Source organism: Pseudonaja textilis, chromosome 1 (genome assembly GCF_049901715.1).
Source record: "Pseudonaja textilis isolate UNSWEBS1 chromosome 1, rPseTex1.2, whole genome shotgun sequence".
Classification (NCBI taxonomy): Eukaryota; Metazoa; Chordata; class Lepidosauria; order Squamata; family Elapidae; genus Pseudonaja; species Pseudonaja textilis.
Window position 1 is genome coordinate 67,448,441 of NC_141990.1, and position 24,972 is coordinate 67,473,412.

The 24,972-nt window shown below is 35.9% G+C and overlaps 1 protein-coding gene across 13 annotated transcripts in view; it reads right to left on the reverse strand.

Annotated features, from left to right (window-relative positions):
• Positions 1-4,852: 4,852 nt before the first annotated feature.
• The window catches only part of CHRM3 (cholinergic receptor muscarinic 3), a 260,500-nt gene continuing 240,380 nt past the window's right edge, over positions 4,853-24,972 (reverse strand). For all 13 annotated transcript variants that reach the window (XM_026705231.2, XM_087937102.1, XM_087937087.1 and 10 more), the window contains one exon: positions 4,853-16,563. In XM_026705231.2, the coding sequence (XP_026561016.1) occupies positions 14,748-16,544 (1,797 nt within the window). In that variant the 5' untranslated portion in view covers positions 16,545-16,563 and the 3' untranslated portion in view covers positions 4,853-14,747. The remainder of the gene's footprint in view (positions 16,564-24,972) is intronic.

Consider the following 24,972-nt stretch of genomic DNA (forward strand, 5'->3'; position numbering starts at 1 on the left):
AAAGAGGGATAAAGAGGAAAGGCCAGGAAAACTTAGTAAGGGGAAAGCTGGCTAAAACAGAGAAATGACAAGGCTGAGAAATTTAGAGATAAGGGTTAGATATAGCATAAAAGAGGGGACACCACATGGGAATGTATTTTTTTATTAGAAATGTAGACTGGGGAGATTTGAAATTTATAACTTACTGGGAATTATCTTAAGATTATTACATAATTCTGGATGAGAAAAATGAAGATGGAGTGAGTGATATTAAGAGGGTTCTATTGTTATTAATCCTTTCTATATAATGACTATTATATGACTATTTAAAAGATATTAGGAAAACAGAGAATATGATGACGGGTGAAAATCTGGCATTAATTATGTTTAAAAAGTGTGAATTAGGTATAGGTTGAAATTGGTCATAGGGAAGTAAAAGGAGAAATTAACTGTTTTTATTTTATTTTATTTTCTTTGTGGTATACATGAAATAGAAAATACAATTGATTATACAAAGGATATGAGAAAATAGAAAATATAATGAACTAGAAGGGATTATGTGGGAATGTACAATATTTATAATGAATGAATTATAATCAAAAGCAGGGGAATGAAAATTTATTAAAATTATATAGGTAAATTTTGGAAACAAAGAAAAAATATGAAATGATTATATGAATATCTCTGCAATAGATATAAGATATATTGTAGATGGGGGGATATATCATGTGGATCCTAAATGTATTAATCTTACTTTACTTTTACTCATTTTTTTTCATTGACTGTCTATTATATATTGGTCTTGAGAAAGTTATAGATGATAACAATACATAAGGTAACATAAAATATGTGGTAAGCTGAAAATGGAAATTAATGAATTGAAATATGAAAGGGACATTTATCTAAAGATTAGTTGAATGGATAATAATTTGAAGTGATATTAATTAAGAATGTTGAAAATGTAACTATGACTATATATAAATATTGTAATTTGGAATCATGTTGCTCACATGAAGAGATGTGTAAAAATAAAAATAAAAAACTTTGGGAAAAAGAAAGAAAGAAAGAAAGTAGGGAGGAAGATCCTATTAAAAGAAAAGAAAAGAAAAAGTACCATTACTTTAAAAAGTCTCAGGTTGTTTTAAATAAGAAAGTGATAAGCATTTCTCTTGGTAAAGCATTGTTGATGATACTATAATAATTATTATATATTTATAACAATAAATTATAAACACTTTTGTATGTAATTATGTGAATTATGTGTACTCCTGTCATATTCTCATCATATGCTAATGATGATACTGTAATAATTATTATATATTTATAATAATAAATTATAAACACTTTTGTATGTAATTATGTGAATTATGTGTACTCCTCTTCTGTCATATTCTCATCATATGCTAAATAATAATTTATTTAGTAACCATTGTGCCTATTTCTTTCTTGGAAAGAAAGGTGTTTCTTAGGAGATATAAATGGGGATACTGAGATTGTTATGATTAAAGGTATATCTTTTGCTTCTGAAACTTTGACATATCTAGAAATATTATACATTTCAGTGGAAAAATACAATGTGTACAGTTGCCACCACCTAGCAGCTGAAGTTTAAACAAGTTTCTCTATTCTTTGATGCCTTTGAATGTTCATCTTGGAACTTAAATTGCATTGCTTAAAGCAAAGTTGATTGGAAACCTCTCATGTTCTCATACTGACATCTAGTGCCCATGATCTATTACTGTACAGCGTGAATAGAATTAAGCCCTTCCAAATGAGAATCTACTGCAGTGTATTTCAACCAGATTTGGGGAGTTTACTAGCAATAGCACTTAGACTTATATACTGCTTTATAGTGCTTTATAGCCCTCTCTACGCAGTTTACAGAGTCAGCATATTGCCCCCAACAGTTTGGGTCCTCATTTTATCCACCTCGGAAGGGTGGAAGGCTTAAAGAGCTTAAAGTTGCCATGGTCGAGAAAAACTGGTCTTCAGCACTATACACCTAATGTTATTTTTTTAAAACTGAACTCCAGTATGCACATAGCTTTTCTCCCCATTTGGGATTTATTTATTTCTTAAACCGTGAGGTTTATCAAAATACATTGATATTCCTTGATATTTATACTGAGTCTAGCTTAATTCTATAGATTTAATCTGAAAATGTGCTTAGGCCCACTGGAAAATGTGCCATGGTGTCTAGAATATTGCTTATAGAATCAGAGGTACAAGAATGCAAAGAATGTCTTTAGTAAATGCTCAGGCTTCATCATTAATATCAACTTCAATTAGTATAATTTATTTTTCCTTATTGCTTGTTAATTGGGAGCTAGCATTAACAATGTAGAAAGTACAATGTTTCAAGACAAAATTATGGCCTCACCAATTCTCACTTTGGAAGGACAGCATAATATATAGCTACCAATTATCTCCAAAGCAGGAATTTGGGGTGGGTGGGTGTAAATCCAATTTATTTCCTTGTGTATTCTAATGGGAGGTCTTTATGCAATTTAGCTGCCTAGTGTGGTTAAAATTCAATTCCAAAATGGTTTTGTTTTGGTGGGCATCTGTCTTACTTTTTAAAGTAACTGTGTCTGACCTCTGTACTGCTTGTCATCTTCATGTCCCAAATAAAGATTGCTCTTTTTGGATCCTGTGGTATGGTGCAATATGTAGAAAATTCCTCTGATCTTAAAAGTGATATACTTCACACTGAATAATGGATGTTTTAATTCCCTGAGATCTTCATTGTTGTACTTTGTCAAACACACAAATCACCAGAGATCACAGAAGTGTGGTTGTAACAGGCACTATTGCAGCCTCTCTAGTCTATGTGTTGTGTTAAATGATCCATTAATTAGTTTATATGACCTATCAGGGCTGTCATTTGGTTTTGATGCTGGACCATATGGTTTAAATTCTGGAATAAGGTATTACCAGTGTTTCAAGCACATGGGGCATTATGTTCTGGGTCTAGAAAATGGAAGTGATATGATTGTCCCATTAAGTGGGGTAAGGAAACACCAGAATTGCAAATATTAGAACTGGAAGAGTAGAGGCAGGCATTCAAAGATGTACCTCTGTTAATTTATCATAGGAATAAAAAAGCTATTAAAATATTCCAGCAATTCCCTTGTTTATGCTCATCTTTCTACTCCATAATTTAGTTCTATTTAATTGGATGCTGCACTGTACAGATATATTGGATTACACTTTCCATATTCCATAAATAACATGACCATCAGTCGCTTGAAGATTCTGAAAGTTATAGTTGTACAAATCTGGAGGCTGAGGAAAATCTGCTCTAAGTTGTTCCCTTGGTCAATATAGAATTAATATTGTAAGCATATGTTGATTGGAAGATATTTTTGTTTAGATACAAATACAGATTAACAGAGTTGGAAGGGACCTCGTAAGTCATCTAGTCCAACCTCTCCAAGCAGACCCTACATGTTTTTGACAGATAGCAGTCCAATCTCTTCTTGAAAGGTTCCAGAGAACAACTTGTGAAGGCAAGCTGTTCCATTAGTTGATTGTTCTTATTGTCAAAAAAATGTCTCCTTATTTCCAGGTTGAATCTCTCCTTGTTCAATTTCCATCCATTATTCCTTGTCTTGCCTTCAGGTGCTTTGGAAAATAGCTTGACCCCCTCCTCTTTGTGGAACACTGCTATCATGTCTCCCCTGGGCCTTCTTTTCACCAGACTAGCCATGCCCAGTTCCTACAACCGTTCATTGTATGTTTAGAAGGGAAATAATTTAATGAGGGTCATTTTAGTCACAGCTACAAGCAGAAAGTTCAAACAATAGGTAATACACAATATGAAATATAGATTGAAAAAGTCTTTCATTCAGTTTCAGTTAGAATGTGGTTTAAGGTGATGGACTAGAAATGAGGAGACATAGGTATTAATCCACTGCTTAGTCTGGGTGACTTGGAATCAGTCACTCAACCTACCTCATAGAATTTCTATTGTGGGGATAAAATGAAGGGTAACCACACCTTGAGTTTTTGGAGGAAAGACAAACTATAAATCTAATCAAAATAAAATAAATAAAATAGTTATACTTGAGTTATGCATTGGGAAATACAGTAGTTACCATGACTATCAGCTAACTCAAGAATATAAGAAAAATCCCTCAATCAATTCTGGGCCAAATAAAAACCAACTGCTCCCTTGGGTAAATGTTGGAATAGAAAAAAAATGTTTGGTAATATTGAAGGACACCAAAGGAGAAGACATTAGAAAAAGTTGAAGGACAGAACCAAAGAGATTATTGAAGGAGCTATGACTTCTTCTTGGGAAAAGTAAAAAAAAAAATAGATGTCCTAGTCCAGCAATTTAGATTCAATCATGGAAATGAATTTTTCAACAGCCTTCTGATTATACAGTAAAATTGATGGTGCTGCAGCTGAACAGAATGAAAAATAGGAAATGATGTATCTCCGGATGGTTGTACCTTGAGACGAGATGGTGAAGGACGAAGGCATATTATTGTAATGTCTAGGTTCATACATGTAAGAATAGTATTAGCCTGTTGTGTGAATCTTAGCCATTTTGTTTTGTAAACAAAGTTTTATGGCCTGGCACAATGTTCCAGTTGAACTATTATGTCTCAGTCAATAAACTATGATTAAAAAGTCAGTTTTAGTGAGATTGGTTAATTTGTCCATGACCTGGAAATTACATTATTGCTTTGTAGGTATTATAGGGTTTAATATAAAGTACATGCTTAATTCCTTTTGCAAGGCAGTAGCTTAATCAGAATCCCTGGTGTTGGGCTGTGTAAAAAACAAAGAAACAAGTCCTCAGCCAGTCAGACTGTCTTCCAAGTTTAACATGTTGTTTGTAAATAAGAATTTTAATGAAAATAGATATGTTGTAATAATGTTTTATTGCTGCCTCTGAAGCAATTAATAATCAATACACTTTGTATAGAAATGAGCATGTGTCAGTATATGGCAACAAAAATAAGTTACAGTGGCACAATATTTAACAAGGTATACAAAATTTCAAAAAAGGAAGAGATTGCAACTCAAGTTAAAACTTCAGCTATCCTGAAGACTTGAAAAATATTCATACAGTTTCAATCACATTATATACAGTTTCGTCATTGTTTAATCTGATACACACAGATGTTTTAAGTAGAATAAGTGAAGTGTAGTCTGTTATACTGCATTTGAGTACCAGATGGGTATCCCTGAGGGCACAAAACAAGTTACAAGGGCTGTTTCTCCATGAAACATGTTTTTAAAACATTAATTCACATTATATAAATACGATCTAATCCAATAGATTTTAGCAGCATTTCTACATATGCTTATTGGAAGTTTGATTGAGGAAGGGAATTGAGACTTGCATAACTTAATCCTTTGTTTATTAACTGGAATATGTTATTCAGGTTGAACTCCTCAGAACTGGTTTTGTCATGTATGAAATGCACACTTGGAAATAGTTGCTATTGGCACATACTATAGCAGTGTTTCTCAATCTTGGCAACCTGTATCGGCTGGGGAATTCTGGGAGTTGAAGTCCACACATCTTAAAGTTTGCCAAAGTTGAAGAACACTGCTATAGACTTGCAAATTATGCTTCTATAGATTGGAAAACATTCTTTTTACTGCAAATATTCAAAGGGCAATTTATGTGTTTTAAGCCAATTCTGAAATATTCTGATTGCAAACTCTGGGTAGGCATCTGCAGGGCATCCCTCTGCCTCCATTATATGCCCTCTACTCCTACCCTTACCTTTATATTTTGATAGGCTACTTTCAGCATTGCCATCCTGCCATTTGTCTTCCATGCAACAAAACTACATAGTTTGGAGGGTTTTTTTTTAGTACTTCAAACACTATTTCTGAAAGTAGAAAAGTGATCCATCAGCACAGCTATAAATACGAAGATGTGTGTGATGGAATTGGTTTTGGTTGCAGCTCCCTATGAATAGAGACATAGAAATGAAAGTGCTGTAGCTACATAAGAGAGAAATAGCAAGAATAAGATCAAAACAGCTGAAGGTGTAGATTAAAACACGGAGTAGTCAATAACCCAATTTTTAACATTAGCTCCAGTCCTAAGGGAATTTAGTATCCTATGACTATCATTAAATGTTGTATCTTATGATTCTTGATGAAAGTATTTTTATATACACTGAGAGTTTATGCACCGAAGACAAATTCCTTGTGTGTCCAATCACACTTGGCCAATTAATAATTCTATTCTATTCTATTCTATTCTATTCTATTCTATTCTATTCTATTCTATTCCATTCTATTCTCTAATCTAATTCAAATTGTATGTCTTGGCCCAGGGTTTGAAAAATAAATTTTAAAAGAGAAGGGCTGAAGGAACACTCTATTTTACACTCTCAGTGTGGAAAACAACCTGGATTAGATATACTGTGTTCAGATTAGGAATTCATGCTCTTTGCCTCCAGCCTCCATGTGCTGGGATCTTTCTCCAAACTGTTGTCTCAGCCTTCCCTCTTTGGTAATGAACTGCTGACTAGGTAGCTGTTCTTGTGATCTTGCTGGTGTGCCACCTAGCCACGTTCAGTCACTGGTTCTGACTATGCTCAAATTTTCAACTGTCCCATTAAAAGACAGAAATCAATTTGTCTGCATTTGCAAAATACAGTGTCTTCAGTATTTGAAGCAGAAAAAAGCAGTGAAAATACTGTGTTTTGGAGGGGAAACTATTCATACGTATTTGAACTATATTTCACCTGCCAACCTGCCAACTTTACAGTCCTTAAAAAGTATTAACAGCATCCAAACTTACCATCTCACTAAATAAATAAAAAGGTTTGGGAATACATTATAAGCCCTTAAATTGTCTTCAGCACCTGATATTCTTGAAGTCAGTGGTGAATCAAGTAAATGCACACTACACATTGATCAAATAGAAATTAATAAAATGAATGTTTCTTGAAGTCAAGAAACAGTCCAGAAAAAGTATACTTTTTGCTGTGACTATTTGCTATGATATGACTCTAGCAAAAATCTTTATCTGGAAATTATTCTGTCAACCCATGATATCAAGATGCAGTAATAATGCCATAATCTCCGTTTTATTAACTATTAATTTTCCTGACTGTAAGGAAATTATTGATTTGAGAAACTGCAATGCTTTATAAAGTGCAAAATCAAAGACTCATAAGAGGTTTAAGCTATGTGCTCCGGAATAAAACAGATATTTGTTGGCTAAGCATCCCATAGGAACATTTCCTATAGAGGTACTTTATTTTAGCATTTGGAATCTGAAAAGAAATCTATAAGGCAAGAAAGTGAGGCTTTTTCATTATCTTATCCCTATACTTTCAGTAACTTTGATTGATCTAGTGCTATTAAGCTGGCATTGACTTTTAATGACTACATTAATAGATTCTAGTGATTCTTAATTGTACACATATTTATTTCTCAGCCTAATTGGTACAATTAAATTTCAGTATTCTGTACAGAGCTGAGCTGAAAAGTATTCACTCCATTTATGTTTTCAGTGATATTCAGAGGAATTTCATTTCCCTTTCAAATGTATGTATTTTAAATGTATGCTTTGATTAAAATCATAGGAAATATGATCTGTTTGAAAATCCAGTGATTGCCTTTCACAATGTACTACTCAAATATTCTAAAATAGACTATTAATATAATTTTAATATCATTCAGCACCAAGGGTTAGCCTTTCGAGATGGTTGATCTTAAGCTAAATGCTTGAAGCACTGGGAGGTTTTAAATTGTTAAAAGGCTAAAAATGTGAGAGCTGTAATTTGCAAGATTCAGCTCTTCAGCATTTACAGTTAATCCTTGACTTACAACAGTTCATTTAGTGACCATTCGAAGTTACAATGGTCCTGAAAAAGGTGACTTATGACCATTTTTCACACTTATGACTGTTGCAACATCCCCACGGTCACATGATTTACATTCAGACGCTTGCTTGACAACTGGTTCATATTTATGATGGTTGCAGTGTCCTGGGGTCATGTGAACACACCTTTTGCCACCATCTAACAAGCAAAATCAATGGGGGACTCAGACTTGCTTAACAACCGTGTTACTAACTTAATAACTGCAGTGATTCACTTAATAACCGTGGCAAGAAAAGACATAAAATTCTCACTTCACACATTTCTTACTTAGCAACATAAATTTTGGGCTCAATTGTGGTCATAAGTTGAGGACTACCTGTATATCTAATTCTAAATGTAAAGTAAGCAAAGATATTGCCTGACTCAGTGGTGGGATTCAAATTTTTTTTTACTACTGGTTCTGTGGGTGTGGCTTGGTGGGCGTGGCAGGGGAAGGATACTGTAAAATCTCCAGAGATGGTATTTGATGGTTCTCCAAACTTGTCAACATTTCCACTACCGGTTCTCCAGAACTGCTCAGAACCTGCTGAATACTACTTCTGGTCTGACTGCTGTTCTCACAGCAATAGCTAATTATTCCAGTTGTTTTTTTTTTATTTATGCATTTAAACATATCTATCTATCAAAAAACCTTGAAGCAGTTTTAACAATTTAAAAATTCTTAACACACAGTTTTAAGTACCAATGTTTATTGTAGCATATTGGTGATGGGAGGTAGTCCCATATGGCAGAAGAACCACAGCCTGAGTTGCTTCTATAAATAAAGCAGGGACTTGCTGCACCTGCTGAGCTGAGATGTTTTGGAAATTAATTTGGTCTCATGTTCTTTAAAGGCTTTCTCAGCAGGTGGGAGCACCTGAGCAACCTTGTCTAGTTTCAAAATTAAGTGAGTTTGGGCACATTGAGAATTAAAGAGAACCCACCAAGGAACTGCAGGTCTGGGAAGTTTTAAAAAAGGCATTCTGGAAAAACAAGGTGGCAAATTATTTTTATGGTGTCAACCAGAATAAGTTAACTGCTTCTTGTGATCACTAGAGTTGAACCTCACTCAAGGGAATTTTTGCCTTTAACTTAAATCCATGCTATCAGTTTGAACTTGGCTTATAGTAGTCAGAGCCAATGGAGTTACTTTATCAGCTGGCTCTCCTGCAAGCTTTGCATGTCTTAAAAGCTATGTTCTGAAAAAAAAAAAGTTTCACATTTCTTGCTGAATGCTGTCCATTTTTTTTTCTTCATGATTTGGAATCTGATTTATTCAGCTTATCAAACACATGCAGTTATCTTGAGGTGCAGTTATCTGAATCTGTGAAGAACCCCACACAAATGTGTGGCTTCAAGAGGAGAAAGAGTGGGAGTAAGGTCTATTGCCTCACTCTTCTTCAGTGCATTGTGTGAATGTGGAGTGGAGAAAGAGACTATCAAACAAATGGCAGGAGAGTTCTTTCCCCCCGACATAACAGCTGTATTACAAATTTTCATCTTGTGCTTCTTTCTAAAGGAATTACATAGAAATACCTAATGTTGTCTTTTGAATCAACGGATAGAATTGTGGCATAGTCAGAAATTCTGCTTAGTGCTTAACCTGAGAATTCTGCATTAAGTCTCTGCAGATCTGCTGGTCTTGCTCCAGTAACAACTCCTTCTTGCCTAAGTTTATGCTTTCAGTGCAGGCATGTACAGCAGAAAGCATCCCAAAGGTCCTTTTTTCAAGAGGCAACTGGACTTTCTGGTTTTTCTTTGAAGATGTTTTGCTTCGCACTCAAGAAGCTTCTTCAGCTCTGACTGGATGGTGGGGAATGGAAGAATTTCATCCAGTTCTTCCATCCCCCACCATCCAGTTAGACTGAGCTAAAGAAGCTTCTTGGATGAGAAGCTGAATATCTTCAAAGAAAGTCAGAAAGTCCAGTTGCCTCTTGAAAAAAGTACTTTGGGACAACCATGACCTGGATGACTGAGAATCTCCATAGACATGAATGAGGAAGCATGATAATGCAGGACCTTGGCTTTTATAGAACCCAAAACTGGGACATGAATTGTTTTTGCCACAGGTGTTCATGGATTAATGTTGGCAGGAGAGTAGTAATGTGATGTCCGCTTCTTGACAAGGAACTTCCTAAGACTGTTTTTTGATAAACAAAAGTATGTTTTTCTAAGAGAGCTACAAGAAGTGTTATGCTATTTTCCCACTCCAGAAGCCCTTCAAGAGACCAGGCTGTCAACCTCAACAAATGCATACATTCAGCTGAAGGCTAAAGATGATCTCTGACTTGATGGCCACTGCAATATAATACCTTTGGTAGGTTCTTTGGGAGAAGCTAAGATGATGATGATGATGATGATGATGATGATAATAATAATAATAATAATAATAATAATAATAATAATAACAACAACAACAACAACAACTCCTCTGATCTTTTGTAAATTGCCTTTATGAACTCTTTTAGTCTCCTCAGTTAAGCAGTAATTCACAAATTCTGTTGGTATTCCTATAGGTGATAATGTGACTAGTGTATATTCCTGCAGGTTCATGCTTTCTGGCACTTTGATCTGTAATGCCATTACCATTCATGCTAAGGTTCCTTGGTATGCTCTTGTAGGGAAAAGTTATCCTTGTCTCAATATGAGTTTTCCACCAGCACTCTTATTAACTGTTAGAGTCATATTCCATCAGCACTATCACTGTGATAATTAACAGAGTACAAGGAAAGCCTAGAGGGAAGGGAAAAACGTTGAGCCATTAAGGGATATTATTTTAGACACTATAAATGTCACGGTAGAATGCTTCCAAATTTTATTACCATCAGGTTGTATCTCAGAAGTTATTCTAAAATACAGCAACTTTTTTCTAAGCCACATTCTCCGTTAACTCATTTGGTGCTTGGGAGTCGTTTATAGATATTGGTTCTCCCCAAGAGAACCGTTGCATTGTAACTAAACCTACCTGTGCCATCCACAGATTAATTATTGTCTTCCTATGTATTTCCATGTCCATGTGTGCAGCTATACATACACATATACCCAGGTACAGACCAAAAAAGTATTCAGAATTACATTCATTTGTCAAAAAGCCTGTGAACATTATATGCCTGCCCTACAATTGTCAGTGACATCTAAGAAGCTGATTATGTATCAAACACTAAGCAATTCCTAATTTATTTTTTGTGTAAACAATGATGTTTTGCTTTTGCCAAAAGGCTAAATTTTTATTTAAAAATATATACTTTATCATGAAATTAATACAATGCACGATAGCATCCTTGTCACAGTGTGACTCTCAAATTATTAGATGAAATTGCACTTACCCGAGAGAAGGGGGAAGGGAGGGAGGGAGTGAAAGAATGTAGTATAGTGTTGAAATACATTTTTAACTGAACTGAACCGTGAAAGATGGGTATATTTTTTAGAAACTGTAAATAAAAATTTCCTAAGGACCTAGGAGTCATGGAGGGAGTCAAGGCCTCTTAGTTGATACTGGTGGGACTATCCAAGAGTTAAAATCTTATAGTTTCAGCATGCAATGGATTACTTTATGACAGACCTTGGGAGATAGGAGTTTTAATTTTTTCTACATTCAAATTTTGGGAGTGTTACAGCTTGTACAAGCCTTGTTGAATTAGCACCCTTGCTTTTTGTTTTAGACAGAGCTCAAACTTCATTTGGATTTCAGGATCCTGGAAGAAGGGTTAGATTTAGTGGTTAATCAGGAGCATGAAACTCAGGAGAAGGGCATAAGAAAGTGCTATTTCTTTAATCCAGGCATGCTGTAACCCGCAGATCTTGTCTGCCCCTCACAGCTGATGTCCAGGGCTCAAATGAGCACCTAGGAAATGCGTGACAATCAGCACAGCAATGAATAAACCAGTCTGTACTTCCACTGATTTTCTCCTGGGGATTCCTCAGCTGTGTGGCACTGCTCAAATCAGAAATGTGCATAGTTGTAAATACTCAATATTATGATGTTGTATCTCTCAGTATGCAGTTATTCTGAAACGATCTGATGTTTATTCACGAGATACAGGGCTGCCACACCGAAGGGAAGATATATGATTATTGATTTAAAATTTAAAACAACAGAGATACATCTCTGCTCTGAATTCCTTCTTTACAAAGTCACTTTTCTTACTTTAAAAAAATATACTATATGAAATACTTGGCTTTTTAGACAAACATTGTTTTGAGCACCTTACAGGTGCTGGGTGCCTGAATACCTTATATAGCATGTCGGTTAAAAACATGCATGCATTTCCTTCCTTCCTTCTTCTAAACTGTACAAAGTTGTCCCCATTTATTTCTCAATAGTTACATTTTAGAACTTGACTTTCCACAGAGTGCTGCTCAAAGTGATGCTTTTTAAAATGACTAGGCCTGTCTTGTGCCAATAAAGTGTCATTGGCTAAAATTGGGTGCAGGTCTTCCCTTGCCCAAAGTTGCTTCTCTATGCTGGGAAAAGCAACCATTTTAGGAATCTAAATTTGGAATCTAAATTCAGAATTTAATGTTCTGAATCTCTTAGAAATACAAGAACTCAGTCAGAGGAAGATGTGGCAATTCTAATCACCCCAGACATTCCCTTTGGATATCATTCATCCCCATGCCCAGTTCTATGACATACGGGTTTCTAACATCCCTTCCCTCCCCCCCACCCCCATTTTTGAAGCTTAGAAGGAATGCCTGGCTGTTTTTGCAAGGGTTTCTGAGGAGGGTATGTTGCCCACCAAGAAGAATCTTTTTCAATGTTCACAAATGTAACCTACCACAATCTGTGATACACAAACTTGGAAACTGTGTTCATGTTTCAAGAACACTTTTATGATCTGCTTGAAAAGAACATTACAGTTGAAGACCAAAGAGCAATATTTATCAACATTTAAATAAAACATTTCGGTGGCATTTTTATGTATATAAATATTTCTTCATATTAATAGATCACAAAATTAAATAGCTCAGATACACAGACACTATTTAATATACTTCCACTGTTGTCAAAATCACCTGTAAACACCATCTCACACTGAATACAAAAGCAGCTCTTATACCAGTTCCGTGTTCACAACATTGAGTCCTCTTTTCATAAAGGAAGTTGCTTTTTTTAATTGTCAGATCTGCGTGTCAGATCAAAAATGAAAAAAAAAAAAAAGCTGGGGAGAAGCCCCGTAAAACTCTTGGTTGATTGGAAAGGTAATATACAAAATTGCTTTTTTAAAAATGTTAATAAATCCTATCTGAAACAATTGCTTAAAGTACAGTCCTTTCCTCCGGCATGTCTTGACTTTTACAAAGTACAGCAGAGGCATAGACTCTTCTGGAACATTTCCTGTGCACACAGCCCTGAATGAACCAACCAGAGTCGCTAAGAACAGGGAGGGAGTGGGGGTCATGTCCAAGCTCTGCTGAACTGACTGAATTGATAAATAAGAGGGATCACTGCTTGTGTCTCAGCTACTTTACAGCCCTTTTTTGTCTTTCTGAGAAGGTGCTTAGCTATTTGAATTGGCAAACAACTTACATTCACTTGGGACATTGTACTGCACAAACTGGAAATTTCCACTACTGTTTGGAACAAAAACAGCAATAATAATAATAATAATAATAATAACAGAAGCTTTCAAACTCAACAAGCATTATTGAAAGTGCCATTTCGTTATTTTTTTAAAAATACAGTTATTTATCCCATGTCTAAAATGCCTTTCAATGTACAGAAAATAGAGACAAGACTCTGGTGCATTCTCCTTGTGCCAATAAAGTGTGATGCAGACAGCTGGGAAGAAGTAATGTGCTTATTTCATGGATTCTTTGTCCTTGTCATACGCTTCAACAAAAAACAGGATAAACACGGACCTGATTTTTTGCTGACACCGTTCTTAAGCTTCTTTCTGGGGTTCTCTCTCCCTCCCCTCTGCCAAATTTGTAGAAAGGATGAGACTTTCTGCTCCGACTTATCTACAACTTAAGAGATTCCCAGGGCTGTGCTGGTACTGTACTAAAAATCTGAGTTCCTCTGTGACCCCCACATTTAAAGCAGAAGTAAAGTCTGTACCGAGTTTCTCATGAAGACGAACTTCTCGTCTGCCTTCTGCATGTGGCCCCACTTCTTCAGTTTAAAGAACATCTTAATATTTAAAGGATATCTCTACTTGAAAAATATACATACTCAGTTCTGCTTAAATGTGTAGGGATAACATGCACCCTTTGGAAATTCTTCACTGTTGTACATAAAATTATTCTGTGGAGTTACAATTTTAAGATTGCCCAAATCAATACAATATAAACGAGTTCTGAAAAACTGTTTTCAAGGCCCCTTGTGCTGCTCACATCTCATAGTGGTGGCAATTACTGCTAAGACAAGACCTCACCTTTCCTGTAAACAGACAGCAAGTGCTGAGTGCATGGGATGTTCCTGCACGGGTTATTTAATAAACTGAGTCAACAAATTGACATTGCGCCTACAAAAGGAGAAGATGGGAAGCTCTAAAATGTTTGGGACATCTGTACAGTATTCGGAACACACATATACCCACATTTTGAAATAGATCAGTCCAATTGGTGACATATTGGATCCTACTAGATTTATCAGAAAAGCATATTGGGAGTGGGCTAGCTACATGTGTGCTCTCCTGAGATCCCAGAATGGATTAACAAGTGCAGGACTGAATAGATCATAGTTTTGTATGCAGCTTTTTGGAATTGTATAGATAAATTTTCAGATATCTGATTGTTCTTTAATAAATACATTTGTAATTTGTTTTTGCTTTATGTGGCTTCAACTGTTACAGTATACAGGAAGTATTAAAAGGATACATACACCAGGCTGCTACTTTCACATCTCTGAAGATATGTAGTTGGCTCCAGCAACCACCCTTCCTTTAATGTTTATTATTGTGGTTAAAAAATACTACTCTATGAAGTTTCCCGTGGAATCCGCTTGTGAAAAATGACTGATGATCTCTGCTGATATTGTTGTCTACGTCGTTTACGTTTGTCACACTGACAGAGCAATAACATCTTGAATGTGGTTCTGAAATTTTTATTACATAGTGCATAGCACATAGGGTTCACTGTACTATTGATGTAGCAAAGCCAATACCCCAGGTTCCAAAATGTTTTTGGGATACAATTACAAAAAGTATTTACCAGGACCATGATATTATATGGGGTCCAGGTGATAATGAAGGCAAACAAAATGGCGCTAAGTGTCTGTGCAGCTTTCTTTTCTTTGATAAGTGACATTCGCTTTCGTTTGGTGATCTGACTTCTTGTCTTCAAGGCGAACTTCTTGGCCAGGGTGGCTTCCTTGAATGACAAAGGTAAGGCATTAGGTCCCTTCATCCCTGTGGAATTGCAGCCTGAAGCCTTTCCTGCATATACTGCAGGTGCTTGTTGAACTGGAAGCTTGGGAAAGCATTTCTGTAAATTCCCATCATCCATGCTCTTTTGTGGATGAAGCCTTTTTGGTTTCTGCTCCTTTGACTCTGTGCCCAGCTTCTGCAGTTCATCTTCTGACCCAGGCAGATCTTCTGATGAAGGCAGTTTTGCAGAATTGAGAATTGTACCATGTCCTGGAAGCTTTAGTACAATGGAGTAGATGGCTCGGGTGTCCGAGGCAATGTCGTCTTCATCAGAAGAGGCGGAGTTCTCAAGGGATGCGTTGCCATCATTGTTGTTCCAGCTATCGCTGCTGCTATGCTCCTGATCAACCTGATCTGAACTGGGTTTCCAGCTCTTGGATGTCATCCAGAAGTTGCAGCCCCCATATTTTCTTCGTTTGGTATGTTTTGTGTTCTGCTGCTGCAGTTCATAACTGCTACAGCTTCTAGAACTTCCTGTTTGGTTGACAAAGCACGCTGCCTCAGCCTCACTCCCAGAAGCCTGGAGTCCTGCTAACTCTTTGGTACGTTTCTCTGTCTCCTTGTATATCCTCCAGTACAAGATACTCATAATAGTAACTGGCAAATAAAAGGCAGCTATGGCAGTGCCAAAAGTGAGTACAGGTTCATTTAGGAACTGGATATAACATTCACCCTCTTCGACAGTCCGCTCCCCGACAAAATATTGCCAGAACAGAATAGCAGGAGCCCAAAGGATGAACGAGATGACCCAAGCTAAGCCAATCATCACTGCAGCCCTTCTGGTTGTTCGTTTAGCTCTATAGGTAAGTGGCCTCGTGATGGAAAAATATCTGTCAAAACTGATGACCAGCAGATTCATGACAGAAGCATTGCTTGCCACATAGTCAATGGAAAGCCATAGATCACAGGCCAAGTTTCCCAAAGCCCAGCGGCCCATGATTATATATGTGGTGAAAAGGTTCATGGAAATAATACCAATTATCAGGTCCGCGCAAGCAAGACTCAACAAAAAGTAGTTGTTAACTGTTTTTAGCTGTTTGTTGACTTTAAACGCCACAATCACCAAGATGTTTCCGATGATTGTGACAAGGGCCAGAATGCCAGTGAGGAAAGCAATCAGGACCACTTGCCAGACAGCATGTCCTCCCAGAGGATCAGGAGGAGCATGGGACACATTGGTCATGCCTATGGTAGAGAAGAAAAAGCTCTTGTTTGCATGGGAAGGGCCATAGGTGCTAGTAAACAACGGAGCTTCATTGGGTACTCCTTTTCTTTGCGAGTCTCGAATCCAGAAGGTGCTCACATTTGGAAGTAACGAAGGGATTGTGCTGTTGCTAGATGGGATCATTGTGACATTCTGACATATTCTGCAAAAAGGTCAAAAGAAAGAAATGACATGTAAATAACATACTCATAACTGCATATGCAACATTATTACTAGCATCAAACATATTATTCTAAATGTTAAGGAGCTAGACCCTGTTATGGAATGGGACTATATCATGAAAACCTTTTAATAGCACTTAGACTTATACACCATTTCACCGCTTCACAGTGCTTTACAGCCAGTGGTGGGATTCAAATGATTTAACAACCGGTTCTCTGCCCTAATGATTTCTTCCAACAACCAGTTCACCAAACTGCTCAGAAAATTAACAACCGGTTCTCCCGAAGTGGTGCGAACTGGCTGAACCCCATCACTGTTTACAGCCCTCTCTAAGTGGTTTTACAGAATCAGTATATTGCCCCCAACAATCTGCGTCCTCATTTTATTGACCTCGGAAGGATGAAAGGCTGAGTCAATCTTGAGCCTGGCGAGATTTGAATTGCCAAATTGCAGGCAGCCGGCAGGCAGCAGAAGTAGTCTGTAGCACTGCACTCTAACCATTGCACCACTGTGGCTCATAATAAACATTGCCCTCAACATTTATGCTGTCCCCAAATTATCCATATATTATCCCATTTATTTCTGGGTTTTTATTTTTGTAGTTTAAATTGCAAATGAAGGGCTCCATAGAGCAAATGAGTCCAGCAGGAACAAAAGGATTTTAAAAAACCATACTCCCATGCTAAGGATCTAACCTGCTCTGAGTTTATGTGCTCATTTTTGAGTAAAGAAACAACAACTCAAACATAGTTACTTCTACTTATATTGAAGAAATTTTATTTACTTTTCTCAATTTAGATTGTGAAAGAGCCGTACTAGAAAAAGCAATCCAGTCGAAATAAGTGTTTAACTTTATTGCTGATCTTATCCTTGACTGTGAACGAACATTGTTTAAAAGTTAAGAGATGTTATGTCGATGCTACAACTGAACATTCAGTTAGGATCCAATAGCAAAGTCAGCTCTGTAATATGATTACCACTTTTAGCTTGGGAAATTTTTTTATGCAAAAAACAGAAAACATCAATTAACCAGGCCAAACATAAGTCCCATTGATTTCACAACGTAAAACAGTTGCAATGGACTCTGGATATTTTTTAAAACTGTTCTCTACCCAGTGAGGGTTGATGTTGTAGGACAGCAGTCCCCAACCTTTCTAATGTGGCAGTCTGGCCCGGTTGGGATATGTGTGAGTGGCAAGAGTATGCACGCACACAGAGTTCCATTTGTGGGACCAGAGAGTACACGGGCCTTCCACTCGTGTGAATGGAACTTTGTGTGTGGGTGGAGGGTGCTTGTGCTTGTGCACAAAGCTCCACTCACACAAGCAGCAGGCAGTTGCACTTATGTGAGCTCCACTTACGTGAGCAGACAGCACTAGCATGTATAGCTCCATTTGTGCAAATGGAGCTTTGTGTGCAAGTGCAAGTGCCCTCTGCTCACACAAATGAAGCTTCATGTGTGAGTGCAAGTGCCTTCCGCTTGTGCAAATGGAGCTTCAGGCGCATGCACTTGCCCATCTCTCCCGCAGCCCGGTGTCAATGGTGGTACAGCTAATTCGTTAGTCGAAACCTTGACACCCAATTTTGAACAGGCCTGATAGTGGGCTATGGCTCAGGGTTGAGGACTCCTGTTGTAGCACAATTGTCTGACTTCTGTTTAAACATCTCTACTGCAAAAGACTCCACTGAAAGATATTCCAATGTTAGAAAGTTTCTTACAATAGTTAGACAGACTCTTTCCTATGTTTCCAATTTCCATTTTCTGCTGGATAGCCTTTCAGCTACTTGAAGATAACTATGTTATCTTCCAACAACCAGTTCGCCAAACAATCTTCCCATAATCCCCTTATCTTCCCATAATCTTCTCTTTCCTGGTTAAATACTTAGCCTTTCCATTATTTCTCATAAAACAAGATTTCTGGCTTCTTTCCTATCTTGGCTGTTCTTCTAGTCCAATTCGTCAACATCTTTTGTAGGATATGGTACATCAACTAGTTGTAATTAACAAAGGCACAAACATGCCCTAACATCTCTGCCCCCCCAAGATGGTGCATTCATCAACACCCAATTGTGCATTAGTGGTACCAATTTTAAAGTTGCATTGGCTATCCTATCGTGAAACTATTCAGGGCTGAATTTAAGATATATATAAAATCTGTTAATTTTTGTTACTTCGGTACCTTGAGTCAATGTTTGTTACTTTGGTACCTTGAGTCAATGTTTGTTATTTTGGTACCTTGAGTTGCTTGAAACAGCAAACGTGGAAGGACAGCAAATTTCATGCAGGTATGATTTTCTTCTGATTCAAAAATGAGCAAATAGTAATTTAACTCAGCAGTGGGGAAAGGCTTTATAATGTATTACTTTCTTAGTGCAATTGAAAAGCTGGTTATGTTTCACCAGTTCCTTTTTACATGTAGCATTGCCAAATCAAGTGTCTCTTCTTTCATACATGCATAATCCATATAAAGAATTCAGAAACACACCAGCATTGTCAAAGACAGAAGCCAAAGCTGAAATTACACCATTCATGATAATGCCACGGCACCGTTACCTAATTGTAGCAAATAGTTTTCTTGTTTAAATTCCCCCACAGTTTTCATAGAGTTTCATAAACCTGTTTCAAATCTTGTATAGAGGTAATTTATCAAATAATGCATTATGTTTTAATTGAGGAAAAAAGAGGTAAGATCAATTGGCAAAGCAGCTTGTAAAATATATATGAAAAAGAGTAGAAGAAATGTCCTGGTTGTATGTGCAAAGGAGGAGGTGTAGGAAAACATTGTAAAGTGAGATATTGTCAAATGCTGGAAGTAAAATGAAGAATAATTGAGCGCATCAAACACAGAATAAGATCTGCAATGTTTCTTCATAAATTAAGTAACATTTGTTTGTACATCCTGCCAGCCAAGTATCTGGTTCACAGAGTGCTTTACAAAAGCAAAAGACCTACACGTCAGTAGTAACAGAAGCACCAAGAGTTTGCTTTAAAAGGTTGAAATTCTAGCATATCTATATCCTGATTTCAAAGAACTGCTCGCATTGCACCCACGCGTGCACAGACACACAGAGTGGGCCTGATAAATCAATGACCTTATTTATTTAGGATAAGTTCACTTCTTTTGCTCATGGAAAACATGAAATAGCAACTAATTTGTAAACATTGACATTGTTTTGAAAAATACAAGAGGAGGGAGAGAAGTCGAATGTGAATCTCAGAAGGGAAGGAGGAATGGAGGGAGACTAATATCCATTCACTATAATGAGAATAAAGCAGCAAATGTATAACTGAACATCTCTGGCAATATTTAAACACTGTGTGAGAAACTGTCTTAAAACAACATGCGTTGTGTTTTATACATTCTCCTTTCATACATGGGTAGTATGACTTCCACCTTGCAGTGATGCAAACCTTCACTTCCCTAAAAACTTACATATTAATTCTCATTCTCTCCCTCCCTCCCTCTCTCTTTCTCCTCTCAAAAGGTTACACAATTTCAAGTGTGTTGTGCAGACTTCTTTTGCATAGATTCCCATAGGTAATGCTGTACAATATAAGTTTGGCACTGAACATTCAAGAACTTTAGATGGTGACTAAGATTTAGGGGTATTTTTGTTTCCTTTTGCTCACATCCAGTGGTCATCGGAATAATTTTTTTGATAGACAGTTAAAAAGCAGTTGTGCTGCCTATCTTCATGTCTCCAGTCTCACTTCTTAAGCATATGCTGTGGGGAGGCAGTATTTAAAAAAACGTATCGTGGTAAAACTCTTGAAGTGATCTAATCAAAACTCTGTAGAGGTAAACTTTGCTAAAGGATCTCAAAGGTGCTTTTTTCAAAAGGCAACTGGACAGTCCTGGATGGCTGAGAATCCCCACAGACATTTTGTTAAAGGATCCCTTTTATTTTCATTTCATTCTCCTCAAAAGTGAAGCAACTTCAGATGTTTGAAATTTCCACATTGTAACATGTTTCTTTCAAATCCAATCTAGAATTTCAAATTGCTTCAGGTTGCTTCATGTTGTGATTGAAACTTGAATTACAAACTTGAATTGTACCCTCTTTCATTCTTGAATCTCTTACTCATGTAAAATAAGGAGCGGTTTTACCATGTTTGGAATGTTTTTGTTAAATTGAATCTTCCCTGTCCCTAACATGCTAAAAAATATTAGGTTGTACAATATAACTGCACCTTATCTGTTTGGAACTGTTTAAAAATAAATCTTAAAATTATTAGAGTCTTCAATAAGTAGACAAAAGAGAAGCAATTCTTAAAATTCCAAATCACAAAGAAGACCTAAAGATTATCCAAAATACTGTTTTTCAAGTTTGGGAGACAAATCCTAGTACTAAAAATTCCACTAAACTATTATAGTGTATTTTCATTTCTAAAATTAATGAGAAATAAATACTTGATTTCTATGAAAAATAAATGAAAGTGCAAACAAGATATATTTTGTTTTGATGCTGATTTTTTTTTTAAAAAAACAATGTTTTAGCTGACACGAATTACTGTATTGCTTAGCAACTGTATGCAAATTGATAATCTGATTATAACACTAAAAATCTTGGTTGGTGTAAAATCTTTTTATATACTTGAAATAAAAATAAGAACCATTGACCAATGCATTTGAATATTTATAGATCATAATGCCTTAGATAATGTTTATTACAATGCCATAAAATTTTATGCCATTCTAGAACTAAAGCAGAGACTATATTGCTATGGCATAAAATATAAATGGGGAAAAATTAATAAACTACACAATAAATACTAAACAAGTATAGATTACAAAAAATAGGAAAAATCAAATGTACTTTCTTAATTTACATTAAATCTTAATTTATTTTCAATTTTAGGCCACCAAAAATGACCGTTTCTTCATCAACTGGGGCATTACTATACAAGTATTAATGAAAATTTATGAAATACACTGTTACAATCTTTCAAGCATGTTCTATTAATAGTACAGCTTAGTCATTAGTTATATTATAAAGTTGCTAGCATTTCCTGTACCAAAGTGCCCATCGCCTTTTATCTTGCACAGGTTCTGTGATTCATTTATTGCATAATTTCTGAGCCCCTTTGCAGCTATTCCTAAATTATGGAAACAAGGAGTACCACAAGCATATTTGCTCTATCACAGTGGACTTTGCTTTATCAGTTTGTCCTGAGACAAACTCTAGGGACTATAGGTTGCTATAGGAAACACCATGTTTTGCATATTACTGATAACAACCTGGTGCCGAGTTTAAATATTTCTGATGCTAAGAAATCATGGTTGTATTATGGCTAGGCTCTGATCTGGCTATCATGTGCATTCCCCCAATTTCCTTCCAAATATTGATTTCCTCTATTTGTTTGCAATGGTGGAAGACTAGGCTTTGAGATAGAAAGCCCGCATTCAATGGAAAAGAAAAATTCCATCTATAACTGGGCTATTTTACTTCATGTTGAAGTGAATTGAAATACTGAATTATATTAATCTGTGACTCTCCATCATGTAAAAGAATACAGTGGTGTTTTGAAATCTGCTAAAGAGAGAATGGTAGAGTAGGGTCTTTTAGTCAACTAAAATTAGTTAATGGCACTTGACGTGTAAGTATCTTTTTGTGACTTAAGAAAGATTGGACAACCACTTGTCTGAAATGGTATAGGGTTTCTTGCCTAAGCAAAGGGTTGGGCTAGAAGACCTCCAAGGTCCCTTCCAACTATTCTGTTCTGTTCTGTTCTGTTCTGCTCTGCTCTGCTCTGCTCTGCTCTACTCTACCCTCTACTCTATTTGCTGTGTTGGGAGAACCTCAGATAGGTTGCCTATGTCCACATGTCTAATGTCAATCCAAAATATAGTCAGAGACTTTGCAAACTTGTTATCATTAGTAGTTGATAAATTTACTCCTTGAAACAAAGGAAGAGACTGCACACCAACTATGTCTTTAACATAGTTAATAACTTGCAATAGGGTCATCAACATTAGCACAACTGAAATTATTAGGCTAATTAGGGGATAATAGGATATAATTCTGTCCGTTAGAGTGTGGTTGGCTGGATAGAGGGGCTCAGGAAGGAGGGCTGGGGGGACTGTGATACACTGGTCTTATTTTGTTTCTAGGTCCTACTTGTGATTCTTCCTCTTATAAATGTATTCTATGTCTTATTAGGGTAGAGAACACCATGAACCCTTCATATAAATTGTAACGATGTAATGCAAGAAAACAGACTATAAGGCCAGAAATACAGTTTGTACTTGCAAATTACAGGAACTGAAAGACTGTAGTTAATATGTTACTTTAGAAGTGTATAAAATGTATGTTTGGACCAGCAATCACATCTTACTGTTTTTACTGAATTACTTTGGGCAGATACCAATGCTACACAGAATTTAGTCAAGCATGACAAAACATGAAATAAAACTACAACTTTCTAAAAAAAAACATGCCTAAATATAAATAAATAAAAATAACTGTATTGGGGTGGGAGTCATTTGCTGTTAAGAATATGTTACACATATAGAAATAAGCAACAAAGGAATAATATCTAAATAAGCTTTTTTAAAATTTCCTTTCCTGATTAGTACATTTGTGTTAATGCATATATTCACATTCCTAAACAATAAAAGTTACATGCAAACAGTTATTGAGTATCGGAAAATCTCCAGGACATGTTAGAGTTGGAAGTGGCAACCCTTAGCTGACACTGTCAAGAAAGTGTTGTACACAGGATTTTGCATATATTTGGTTTTGTTTTGTTTTTTTCAATAGGGAAGTTATCTTCAATTCAGAGTTAATATCCTTTTGGGTGGTGTGTATTAGTAGCCACATTAAACTAAATTCTTTTTTTTATTAAAACCATTTCAATTTTAAAATTTGCATTACATTAAAACCCCAATTTATGATTTGAACATTAGATTCAAGCTATTTAGTATCCACTAGATGGTGCAGTGAACCTGTAATATAAGTTGATCGTGAATAGCATACAATGGCATTTTTATAGAAAGACTAAATTTCAAAGTAACAAGAACATTTTTCTTGAAACTATAAACAGCAATACATTTTAAAGAGGAATACTTTTAGTGTTTAAAACTAAGCAGTAATCTTCTAATCTGTAGATATAATGGCTTTTTTATTTTTGTATATTTTTTGGATATGTTTGCTAAATTACAACTCTGCAGTAGCTGATATAAATAGGATTTATATATTTATATATCCTATTTACATGGCTGCCCATCTCAAAATATGTGAGTCTGGGCAGCATATAATAAATCCATAAAGACAATTATTTTTTTAAAAAAATTAAAATCAGGATTAAAAGTTTAGGAGAGCATCAGATATCACAAATCCACCTCATCATACAAATCCCAGTTTATATCAAATGGTTCAACACAATGCACCAGAATGTTATTCAATAATTTTAAGATCTCTTTTAAATTTTGTAGAACTGTGATTTTTACATCACAGAACATTGCCATCACTTCCATTTTGCTTTCACCTATTCCTGCATTCCATTCCTTTCCTTTCCTTTCATTAAATTAAATTAAATTGTTTTGCTTAATCCAGTTCTCAACTGACACCTTTTTAGTGTACACATGCTACAATTTACCTTTTTGCTAAAATTTCCCAAATAAGTAATAGCAAACTAATGAGGCTCCCCCCCCCCAAATTAATAAACTATTATGAAAGAGATAAGACTCTCTTATAGAGATAAGAAATGGACTGGAAATAATTTATCCCAGCTTCTTATCCCACTAGTCTTCAGAGGTTGGCTTGCTGATCAGTTGAGTCACAAAAATAAAAAAAAACTAATGCAGGCTACTTAAAAAAAAATCTGAGAGTTTCTTAAGATCTTCAGACAATATCCCAACTCAGTGTTAAATATGATGTGGAAGAGACTTCAGTTCGGAACTGTGAACAGGGAGGATTTCTCATCATGATTTATAACAAAGTGTAATGTAAGACTACAGTTTAGTATAATAAATTGAGTATAATAACATGAGCCTAGAATAAAAAGAGTGATTTAAAAATAACTCACCATGGGGGACTAAAGGCCTTGGCCTAGGAATTGTGGTATTTCACATGAGAAATACTTTCAGAAATAATCATGTTGAATATATGAAAATGACAGGAAAAAAATAAATATTTAACACAACTGTAAATTTCAAATTGACAGCATAATTAGGATTTTACCCATTTCTTACTGCAAAATAGCCCATGCCAAGATATAAATTAACTTAAGGCAGAGCATTGTTGGAGCAGCCTTGTTGAAGGTTATAAACATCAAGATCATTTTTTATTTATAGCTTGCAATTAGAGGTGTTGAAAGGGTTGATTTTTGCTGATATACCATTAAAACCCATTTTAGCACACTATTAACAATAATATTTTAAATAAA